General features: G+C 37.5%; 1 protein-coding gene across 3 annotated transcripts in view; it reads right to left on the reverse strand.

The window, feature by feature from the left end:
* The window catches only part of ACADL (acyl-CoA dehydrogenase long chain), a 45,338-nt gene that overhangs the window by 14,315 nt on the left and 18,524 nt on the right, over positions 1–12,499 (reverse strand). For 2 of the 3 annotated variants that reach the window (XM_045481096.1, XM_045481093.1), the window contains 3 exons: positions 8,604–8,768; positions 7,703–7,804; positions 6,477–6,590 (listed from right to left, as the gene is read on the reverse strand). In XM_045481096.1, coding sequence (XP_045337052.1) covers positions 6,477–6,590; positions 7,703–7,804; positions 8,604–8,768 — 381 coding nt within the window. The remainder of the gene's footprint in view (positions 1–6,476; positions 6,591–7,702; positions 7,805–8,603; positions 8,769–12,499) is intronic. The other variant, XM_045481094.1, reaches the window with a different exon arrangement.

Consider the following 12,499-nt stretch of genomic DNA (forward strand, 5'->3'; position numbering starts at 1 on the left):
AAAGGAATAAAAATCTTATAATAATTGCAACTTAAGTATGGTTAGGTCTCCATTCTACAAAGAAAATGATTTTTTTGTGAAATGCACCGAAATGGTGAGAAAGGCCCCAAATGATCAAAATTCAAGCATAACAAAGATAAAGGAAACTGAATAGTTAAATGATTGTAAAATGACATTTGGCTAAGTATAATACAACATTTAAAGGTCTTCTATTTCATATTAATAACTGGAACAATAGTGTCCCAAGCTCTAGAATAGGAGGTGTAAGCATATATTGGTCATTCATCTTCTTTGAATACATTCCTAGATTGACTATGAAAATATTCAAAGATCTTTATTTCAGTAAAGCAGAAAGATTAGAAGAAATATCCCAGAAATCTGAGAACATAATAAATTTACTTGAAAAACCAGACTACAGGCAGCGTAGTACACTGGTGGAAGTGATACTACTGCCACCTAGTGACAGTTTGGTAAACTCCCTTTGAAAGAAGGTAGTGCTTCATAAAATAGCGCTCGCTTTGAAAAAGATTAAAACTATATTCTCTCTTTTTGCTATCAAAATGTATTTATTTAGTAAATATTAGTCAAATACACATATTACAGACTTTTTTTCTTCTCTGGGAAAACATTATACCAGTTTCCTATTTCCTTCATGGTCAAATGTCAAATTATATTTACCGTTCTGAGCTATAAACAATCTGGGTAATATCATGGTCATCTTTATTGTAATTTAATATGAATTCCATAAAAGGAGATGTAAATTTCCAAGGGGATGGAAAATATGCCTATTTGATTTACTTTTTATAGTGTCCATAACAGGGCCAAAGGCATGAGGTGGTGATGGTTGGTTTTCAGAAGCAAAAGCTATTACAGGCACACTTTGCTTTATTGCTCTTTGCAGATGTTGCATTTTTTACAAATGAAAGGTCTGTGGCAAATCTGTGGAGCAAGTCAATTGGTGCCATTTTCCCAATAGCATTTGCTCACGTGTCTCTGCGTCATATTTTGGTAATTTTCACAGTATTTCAAACTTTTTCACTATCATTTTATTTGTTATGGTGATCAGTGATCTTTGATGTTACTCGTCTTCTTATTTTGAGGCACCATGAACCACGCCCATATAAGATGGCGAATCTGATCGATACGTGTGCGTGTTCTGACTGCTCCACTGGCCAGCCGTTCCCCATCTCTCCTTCTCCTTGAGCTTCCTTATTCCCTGAGACCCAACAATACTGAAATGAGACCAATTAATAACTCTACAATGGCTTCTAAGTGTCCAAGTGAAAGGAAGAGTCACACGTCTCTCACTTTAAATCAAAAGCTGGAAACAACTAAGCTTACTTATGTCAAAAGCCAAGATAGGCTGAAAGCCAGGGCTCTTGTGCCAGTTAGCCACGCTGTGAATGCAAAGGAAAAGTTCTTAAAGGAAATTAAAAGTGCTACTCCAGTGAACACACGAATGATAAAAAAGTGAAGAACCCTTATGCTGATATGGAGAAAGTTGTAGTGGTCTAAATAGAAGCTCTAACCATCCACAACATCCCCTGAAGCCAACACCTAATCCAGAGCAAGGCCCTAACTCTCTTCAATTCTATGAAGGCTGAGAGAGGTAAGGAGCTTGAAGAAGTCTGAAGTTGGCAGAGGTTGGTTCATGAGGCTTAAGGAAAGAAGCCGTCTCCATAACGTAAATGTGCAAGGTGAAGCAGCAAGTGCTGATGCGGAAACTGAGGCAGGCTATCCAGAAATTCTAGCTAAGATAATTAACAAAGGTGGCCACACTAAACAACAGATTTTAAATGTAGATGAAACAGCCTTACATTGCAAGAAGATGCCATCTAGGACTTTCACAGCTAGGAAGATGACAATAGCTGGCTTCAAAGCTTCAAAGGATAGGCTGACTTTCTTATTAGAGGCTAATGCAGCTGGTGACTTTAAGTTGAAGCCAATGTTCACTTACTATTCTGAAAATCCTAGGGCTTTTAAGAATTATGCTAAATCTACTCTGCCTCTGCTCTAGAACTGGAACAATAAAGTCTGGATGATAGTACGTCTATTTACAACGTGTTTGCCTTATTGCATATTTTAAGCCCACTGTTGAGATCTACTGCTCAGGAAGAAAATTCCTTTCAAATATTACTGTTCGTTGACAATGCACCCGGTCACCCAAGAGTTCTGACTGAGATGGACAATGAGATTAATGCTGTTTTCATGCTTGCTAAGACAACATCCATTCTGCAGCCCATGCATTAAGGAGTAATTTTGATTTTCAAGTTGTATTATTTAAGAAATACATTGTGTAAAGCTGTAGCTGTCATAGATAGTGATTCCTCTAGTGGATCCAGGCAAAGTAAATTGAAAACCTTCTGGAAAGAATCTACCATTCCAGATGCCATGAAAAACATTCATGATGCATAGGAAGAGACTGAAATACTAACAATAACAGGAGTTTTAGAAGTTGATTCCAACCCTCCTGGATGACTTTGAGGGATTCAAGACTTCAGTGGAGAAAGTGACTGTGGGATGTTGTGGGAATAGCGAGAGAATTAGAATCGGGAGCCTGCGGGTGCCTGGGTGGCTCAGTCAGTTGAGTGTCCAACTCTCGATCTTGGCTCAGGTCATGATCTCACAGTTCATGGCACTGAACCCCACATTGGGCTCTGCGTTGACAGCTTGGGATTCTCTCTCCCTCTCTCTCTCTGCCCCTCCCCTGCTTGTGCACACACCTCTCTCTCTCTCTCAAAAGAAATAAGCTTAAAAAAAAAAAAAAGTGGAGCCTGGAGATACGACTGAATTGCCGCAATCTTAAAATAAAACTTTAATTGATGAGGAGTTGCTTCTTATGGATGCATAAAAAAAAAGTGGTTTTCTTGAAATGGAACTACTCCTGGGGAAAATGCTGTGAAGATTGTGGAAAAGAATACAAAAGATATAGAATATTACATAAATTTAGTTGATAAATTTAGTTGATAAAGCATCAGGTTTGAGAGGATTGATTTCAATTTTGAAAGAAGATCTACTGTGTATAAAATGCTATCAAACAGTGCATGCTACAGAGAAATTGTTTGTTGAAGGAAGAGTCAGTTGATGTCGCAAGTTTTGTTGTTGTCTATTAAAAAAGGCACAGCCACCCAACCTTCAGCAACCACCACCCTGATCAGTCAGCATCCATCAACATGAAGGCAAGACCCTCCATCAGCAAAAGATTACCACTCACTGAAAGCTAGATGATGGCTAGCACTTTTTAGCAATAAAGTATTTTTTAATAAAGGTATGGACACCATTTAGACATAATGTTATTGCACACTTAATAGACTACAGTATGGTGTAAACACAACTTTTATATGCACTAGGAAAACAAAAATTTCATTATAATTGCTTTATTGTGATATTCTGGAACAGAACCTGCAATACCTCCGAGGTATGCCTATAACGCACTTTGGGTAAAGTTCCGAAAGTCAGAGTAATACCACTTCATATTGCTAGCAGCTTATAGTGTGTATTTTCAGAATCACACCTATCAAATTACATTTCAACATCTAACCTTTAGAAGGCAGTCAATACATATTTGCTCAGTGAAACAAAATGGAATAAGTTATGTATATCACTATTTCTCAAAGGGAGACTGTTGGCATTTTGAGTGAGACAATTAGTTGCTATAGGAAACTATCTCTGAATTAGAGGACATTTAACCATACTGGCCTCCAGAGCACTAAATACCAAACACACCCCCAGTTGCTGTGTACCCCACCTCCTGAGGGGTTCTAAATGCCTGAGGGGAAGAGGGCAATCACTGAGAATCACTCATAGGTATAAATTAATGATATGCAAATTAAAAGGAATTTACAGTATAAAATCCTCACTCTGTTTTTGTATAAAGTCAATTCTTCTCACTATTTTTTAAATGTTTATTTATTTGTTTTGAGAGACAGAGAGAGAACACGAGTGGGGGAGAGGCAGAGAGAGAGAGGGAGAGAGAGAATCTCAAGCAGGCTCTGCACTGAAGTGTGGAGCCTGACCCAGGGCTCGAACTCCTGAACTGCAAGATCATGACCTCAGCCCAAATCAAGTATTAGATGCTTAACTGACTGAACCACCCAGGCACCTCTAAAATCCTTACTCTTTTTAAAAATTTTTTTATTATTTTTTCCTTTAAGTTTATTTATTTATTGGGAGAGACGGAGCACAAGCTGAGGAGGGGCAGAGAGAAAAAGAGAATCCCCAGCAGACTCCACAGGGTCAGTGCAGAGCCCGATGTGGGGCTTGAACTCACAAAACTGTGTGATCGTGACCTGAGCCGAAGTCAGATTCTCAACCGACTGAGCTACCCAGGCAACCCTAAAATCCTTACTCTTCAGGAAATCACAATTTAGGAAAGTCAAGTCATACTGCTTTTTAAAAATGTTTTCTAAAGTGTGTGCCTCATGTTTACAGATTCAGAACAACTATTTTTGGATCTGTTATGCCAATAAGAAAGTTAGGATCTAAAGAAGCTTTTTCAGAATGGAAAAAAGTTACTTTGATGAACAACGGAATAGGTTCCCTTTATTGGAACAAAATAGAAGACGACATTACATAAGGCAAAAATAGCAAACTGTAATGAGTGCTAAATTTGTCCGGCAATATTCTGACCACGTTGTGTATATTATCTCAGCTAATCCTCACAGCAATTCTATAAGGTAGCTACGGATATCATTCACATCTTGCAAATAAGAAAATGCTTCCTAGAGAGATCATACAACCTGACTAGACCACGGAGATCCAAGTAGCTGAGCTAGGACTTAAAAATGACTGAAGTTAATTCCATAAAGCTGGTCCTCAAAGGCTACCAAAGTGTTTCATCTCCACCTTGCCCTTCACAAAGCCCTTCATAAGCCATTCCACTTGAAACTGTTTAGGTAGATTTCCAACTCCAGGTTTTTTGCTGGCAAAATGTTGAAGAAACTTTATGGCTAAATTGTTTATAAACTTTTCTTTCATTCAAGAAGAAACTAGAGTCTAATATTTGATTGGCATGGTTAGTGATTATGGCCACCTTATGCTGAGTTTTTTGGCAAATACCTTAAACTTCCTTGCAAAACTTTACACAATCATCCACCTTCTCTGTGTTTGATCATCAACAGCTAAATCCTTCTAGTAAATCTAAAACACAAAAAAGCAGAAGGTACCACTATACACCTCATCTGAGTCCTCAATACCGCTCACAGCCTTATTATATTTCTCTAGTTAGTTCAGTCTCTTACTTTGAAAGGGTATTTCAAATATTCCTCTCTCTCCATGGACACCTGCATGCCCCCTTCACTCACCTCTTTTTCAAGAGCTGAGTTTCCCTATGTTACTCAAGGAAAATGGAAGTCTTCATAAAGAGCTTTTGCAATTGTCTACCAACAGAGCTAAGTGTCTGACTGAACCCATACCCATTCTTTCCTCTTTTCTTCCCGTCACAATGGAGGAAACACCTCTGCGGTGGAGGTGGAAAGGACTACCTTTCCACATGCTTTCGCACCCACACCCTGATTCTTTCTCAAATATCATAGCAGTTGTCTTCTTCATATCTACAATCTTTCTTTCTTTACTAAATCCTTTCTCTAGGTATTAAAACATGCTTCCAGGGGCACCTGGGTGGCTCAGTTGGTTAAGAGTCAGCTCCTAACCAACTTCACCTCAGGTCATGATTTGAGGTTTGTGAGTTCAAGCCCCATGACGGGCTCTGTGCTGACAGCTCAGAGCCTGAAGCCTGCTTCAGCTTCTGTGTCCCCCTCTCTCTCTCCCCCTCCCCTGCTTGCTCTCTCTCTACCCCTCTCCTGCTTGCTCTCTCTCTGTCGCTTAAAAATAAACATTAAAAAGTTTTTTAAAAAAGTGCTTCCAGCATTCTTATCCTAATAATAACAAAAAAACCTTAAATCTTACAAATATGTCACTTGACCCCAAGATTCTACCTGTCACCCGCCATCCTCTTCTTACTCCCTAGTAACCTACCTACCATTCACAACCAAACTCAGGAAAGAGTTGTGTGCCATCAGTATCTTTACTTCCTCATTTCTATTTACCCCTTTACTTACTCTGGCCTGGTGCAACCACACTCTAGTCCGTTATCAGCTCCCTATTGCGATGTCCAATGGGCACTCTTGATTCTCATCTTGTTTTCCCTTTAAGCAACCTGTAGCCCTACTCCTGCCTACTTGAAATCTCCTTTTCTCTTGGCTTCTGTGACTCTACTTGCTTGATTTGCTTTTTTCTTTCTAGCCCTTCATTCTGTGTTATCTTTGCTGGTTTCTCCCTACTAGTCCACCTTTAAATACTAAATTTTTCTCAGGACTCTGTCCTAGGACCTCTTATCTTACTCTCTACTCTTTATCCCTCAATGGTCTCATCCACCTCAATGGATTCTAATACCACCTCTATGAGAGTTATTCCATATTTGTGTTTAGATGAGGAAACTGATGTCGCTCAATACTAAATCATGACAATAAGCTTACCTGTAGATGTGCAACTGTTTTCCCAAAAGCTTTTCTTTCTCTAACGTATTTCCTGGTTTCTTCGAACATGAATTCACTGGCTGAAAGTCCCATTTCAGCAATCACTAGCCTTTCCTATAACCCAAAATTAGGTCTTAAGCATCATTCTAATTCCACAAGATTTTGATGATAATAAATCCAATAAATAATCGTTATAAAACTCCTAAAAGTTAATTTATTTCTTAATTCTATAAGAAAATGCTCCCATAGATTTATAAGAATATTTGACATAGCCATAGTAATTCTTTAAAACAAATCCTTTATTTTTATAAATGTCTCTTTACTACATATACATATATACATAATTTATTTAATTCCTTCATCAGTCGTCTATGAGAAAAGAAATATGAAATTGTTGACTTTTATTTATTGACCTCTGCACACTGCATATTCTAATAGGTCTATGGAAATCAACCTTTTAAAGTGGATAGGTTAAATTCTGCCTACTAGTATCCATGGTCAGTTTAAATCCATCTTGCTGGTGATTTTTCTATTCTATTCTATTTCCATGGCAGTATTCCTAACCTTGTCCCCAATTTAGCCCAGGCTGTGGCAGTCACTAGACAAATGCACCTATGTTTCTATGCTGGCACGTGAGGTTCAACAATCATGTAGGCACTACACTCCAAAAACAGAGATGTGAGAGCTAACTATGATGGACTAAAACTTTTTGGTATGATGATTCCCTGGTATCATTAAAAAAAAAAAATCCTGCCAAATATTTTGGCTGATATTTCCTTACAAGGAGATAAGAATTCTTGACTTGTAGTTAAGAAGCTAAAATCATTCTAAGAAGGTATCACGGAACTAAAATACCTAATTTTCCTACTCATTTATAAGCTTTGATTGGATACCCTTGAGTTCAGTTATTTACTTATCTAGGCTACAAAACTCAGGTTTTTTGTTGGTTGGTTGGTTGGTTGGTTTATGTAGGCTCCACACCCAGCACAGAGCCCAACGTGGGGCCTGAACTCATGACCCTGAGATCAAGATCTGAGCTGAGATTAAGAGTCAGATGCTTCACTGACTGAGCCATCCGGGCACCCCAAGAAGTCAGGGTTTTTTTCAACTTTAACTTTACTCAAATGATTGGCTATGTCACAAGTTTTATATGCACGAATTTACATAGTTCTATTTCATACCACTTTATTAACGAATCAAAAGATGGAATATTTAATAATTCTGACCTGTGGAAGTTCTTGCATGAGGTGATAGAAGCCTTTATTCTCTTCTCCAAGTAGGGCACTAGCTGGTAGCCGTACATCTTCAAAGAATAATTCTGCAGTATCCTAAGGGATCACACAATTAAGTACAGAATGATCTCACTTAAATCTCCCAACACTCTAATGAGGTGACTATTATTTCCATTTAAGAAAACAAAAACAAGAACAAAAGAAACTGGAAGCCAAGTTGGAGTAGTTAATGAATACATCTAGTAGGTAATAAACCACGGATTCAAACCCAGATCCATTTGATTCTAAAAATGTGTGGCTTTCCCACTGCAATACACTGTCATTTTTCTTTTTGGTAATGAAAAAGCTACCAAATAATTACCAAATAATAGAAAACTATTTTCTGCTTTTATTCCATAATTTTCTTCAATCAATTTAATAGAAGGTCTATTAACATATAATTTTGCCATTTCTGAAGCAGATATTCAAAATATGCTGATTCACTTCCACTGCTGAACAATAGAGATAATTTGGATAAATGGAATAAATCTCTCTTACCATTTCTTTTCTTTTTTTTTTTTTTTTTTTTAACATTTGTTTGTTTGTAGAGAGCAAGCACGAGTGGGGGAGGGATAGAGAGAGAATGGGAGAGAAAGAATCCCAACCAGGCTCCGTGCTGGCAGCACAGAGCCTGATGTAGGCCTCAAATTCACAAACTGTGAGATCATAACCTGAGTTGAAATCAAGAGTCAGAAACTTAATCAACTGAGCCTCCCAGCACCCCTCTCTTTCCATTTCTGAAAAGCATATTTTAGGAATCTGGCATAGGAAGGTATGATTTGCTACATGTAGTTCTATAAAGTATTATTTGAGTACACGCAATTATTTATAATTAATAATTCATATTGTGACTTACCTGGGCTATTAGTCCCATTTTATGTAGCTTTCGTCCCTTGATAAATCCTTTCATTCCATTTTCCACCAGAAAAAGGCTAATGCCATGGGCAGGAGAGTGAGCTTCACGATTTGTGATTGCCACTACGATCACAATGTCACTTAGCTGCCCATTACTGATGAATACCTGCAAACCCCAAATTTACTGTGACACTTCACAATAAACCAGGTCGATGTTTAAGTCATGATGGGAGGAAAGTATATTCAAGAAGACTAAACCAGACAAGACATGCTTTATGCCTCTCTTTGTACTCTACCCAAATATCTTCAGTGTTGATTATTCATATATGAGGTTATTAAAAAGTACAGGGAAAACAACCCATTGCTTCAAAGAATGAAGTCAGTACATTTTCATTCCATAATTAATACTGTAAATAATGAACAGAGCTTATTATGTCTTTTCTAAATTAAAGCAAAATACTCTATGATAACTATATGATAAACTATATTTTAGAAAGAAACTGCAGATGAGAAAAAGGAATCTGTTCTAAATGGCAACATTAAAGTATTTGTACTCTCACAACAGTTTTTGAAAAGGCATGGATTTGATTTTGATGATGGATGGCCTACTTCTTTCCAAATGGCCTCAATAAGGAGATAATGATTAAAGAGGGATAAAATAACATACTAAATAAGAGACATGAGATTACCAGATGATATTTATTTATCAAACAAATATACCCAGCACAAATTATTAACTTATTCTGTGCCTTTCTTGGGTCACCTCAAGCACTTCCATGGCTTTAATTACCATCTATCTGCTAATGACTCCAAATCTTTAAGTGAAATTTCTTGCTAAGTTTCAGACCTGTATACCTACCTGCCTCTGGAGAGTCCACCTGATGACTCATGGGTATAACATATCTTTTCCTACCCTTAACTCTTAACTAATCTTGAATATAAATCTATTTTTCCTATCTCAGTGAATGGTGCCAAAAAAAAAAAGCATGTTATCATCTTGCTTCATATTCAATTTGACTTCTAATTCTCTCTAATCCATTTCAATACTTTATGAATCCACTCACTTCCTTTCTCTTCTATTGCCATTACCTTATTTCGGGGCCTCATCATTTCTTAAGTTCCTACAACTGATGTCCCTGCACCTCTATTATTCATCATGATCTCAGAGACCTTTTTTACAATGCAATCTAATCATATCATTTTCATATTTTGAAATCTCAATTCATATTTTGAAAGCTCGTAATAGGCCTCAGGATAAACCTTTAGAAGGACATATAAAACTCATCAAAAACTGGCACTAGCTTATCAGTCCAACCTTATCTTTTATCTCATTTTTCTCATTCCCTGTCCTCAGGTCAACTCCACTGAACTATTTGCTATCCTTTCTATTCTAAGGTCTTCTTTACCTATGTGTCTTCATAAATCTTGTTTCCTCCACTGGGTGGCTGTTTCCCAATGCTGCTAGGATAAATCCTACCATTCTGGACTAAAGTCTTCCCAAATTCTCCAGGCCAGGTTAAGAGCTCCTGTAAGCACTCTGAATTCACCACCATCTTAGCATTTATCAAACTGTATTCAAATGATCTATTCTTGTCTCTATCCCTTTGAAATAGTAGGAGTATAAAATGGCATCGGTTACTTCTATCACCTAACATCTATGCCCTTTATAAGATTTATGTTCTAAAATCCACAGTGTTGCACATAAAAATAATGGGAAATAAGACAATGATGTTAGTGTTGTCTACATGATAGCAAGTGAAGGCCGTGGTGGTGGCCTGGTTATAAGTGACACAACAATCAGAGACCCTCAACATTTCTCTGTACAAGGAACTCCTCAAGGGCAGGGACTATCATCAGTGCTTAGAGTAGTGTTTGGCATATAGAAGGCTTTCAAGGATGTTTGCTGAATAAATGAGAAAAATGTGTTCCTAGAAAAAAAAATTATACATCATGGCCAATGTATTTTTTCTACAATATTGCTCCATTATACCACTTGCTCAAAAACCTTTCAAGTCTCCCAATTTCATATTTTTCTAAGAGAATAATGACCATCTGTGTAGGTGCACAGTTGAATTGCTGAAATAGTGCTTTTCTGTTCTGAATCGCATGTCCAGGGATTAGTGTCTATAAGCTCTAAATCCACGGCCTCAGACATATATTAACAGACAGACGTTATTATAGATAAAAGACAAACAATGGAATGAGAGGAAGGGAGGAGCTGTTTATATGAAAAAATTGTTCACTTTAACACCCTGACTTCAATTTGGTAAAAGTGAATAGAATTCTTCAACAGTTTTCCTTAGACACAATTATGGAAGAAGGTTAATCGATTCTGAACCATTTCTGCAAGAGTCCAACAGAAGGCGAGTATTTCCAGCATGACTGCTTTCCTTTTCTTATAAGAAAATTCTCTTCGTAAAAGGATTTTCTCAACTTTGTTCTTAATTATGACAGTCAAAACTCTTAATAGGGCTGGGATTATCCCTACTGAGGGCCATCATTTTTTTGGGTATTGAATGTTTATAAGTTCATTGTAGACGTTATATATAGTATATTGTTATAAAGAAAAAAGAAAAAAAATCCTCAAGTCCGTCATGTAGATATCATTATGAATTTCCTTTCTGTTTTTTTTTTTCCTTTTAACATAGTTGAAATGTATGTGCATTTTGTTACTTAGCTGAAATCTAGGTGTATAAAAGTTAATATGATCTCTTCACTTAATTATTTTCCTAAGCCATTAAAAACTTTGTGTTGACACTTTGATGGGCACATCTTAGGATCGTTTTTTTAAAGTTTATTTATTTGTGGGGAGGGGGGAGGGAAGGGCAGAGAGAGGGAAGAGAAAGAATCCCAAGACACAGGGATTGGTCTCTCAAACCGTGAGATCACGACCTGAGCCGAAATCAAGAGTTGATGCTTAACCTACTGAGCCACAAGGCACCCCTTAGGTCATCTTATTGAGGTACTATATTCACTTACTTATTCCTTTACTTTTGCTTCCTTTCAATTTTTTGTTATTTCTAATAGAGGTTTGGACATAGTCAGTGGAGTTTTCTTGGGTGGTTCCCACAGAAGAACTGCTAACAAAGCTGGAGTCATAAGAGAATGTGTTTCCCATTTGATCAAATATCTTAGTCTTCTGTGGCCCTCTGTGTACAGAGTTAAGTGATTATTATACGGGAATCATCTTTATTATAATCTTCATTATACATCTTTACTATAATCCTTAAGACAAATAGTTTAGACTAAAATTTCTAACAGTTGTGGGAAATAAGCTTAGGAATTCCCTGAGGTTGCACCAATGGCTTAACAAGGCATAAGGAATTAGAAACCCACAGAATGAACACACTCAAGTTTGGCTAAATCAGATTAGGTAAACAAAATTAGGTAAATAGGTTGCAAAGGCCCCCAGTATAGGAGAAAGGTATAGGAATAGGAAATCTCAGGATGTTTTCATCATCCAAAATGAGGTAAACAAGATTAGGTATTCAGGGTGAAAATGTCCACCCCCCCCCCCCAAGTTAGTACAATAACAGAAAGCTGCTTTCACCGGAAGGAAGGACAAAAATAGGAAAACAGGACTTTGGACCACAGGAGGATGAAGTTGCCCAGAGCTGGAGCTAATTAGCAAAAGAAAGATGCCTTGCTGACCCTGAGGTAGCATGCTCTGTCCTTCTTGTCCCCTAGACCAGTTTAGGTAAACAGAGGTGGTGCCTCATGTCTGTTGTAAACAACTTTCCACCCAGCTCCAGGTTTAGTGTTGACCCAAACCCCTAACACTGAATATCTTCAAAACCCCCTTTCCCTCATGCCCATGAGTTCATGTTCACGATTTCATTGTCTCTTTGTGTAAGTCCATCATGCTTGTAAGCCTTCTGGTCATAATAAAAATGGAGC

Source organism: Leopardus geoffroyi, chromosome C1 (assembly GCF_018350155.1).
Source record: "Leopardus geoffroyi isolate Oge1 chromosome C1, O.geoffroyi_Oge1_pat1.0, whole genome shotgun sequence".
NCBI lineage: Eukaryota > Metazoa > Chordata > Mammalia > Carnivora > Felidae > Leopardus > Leopardus geoffroyi.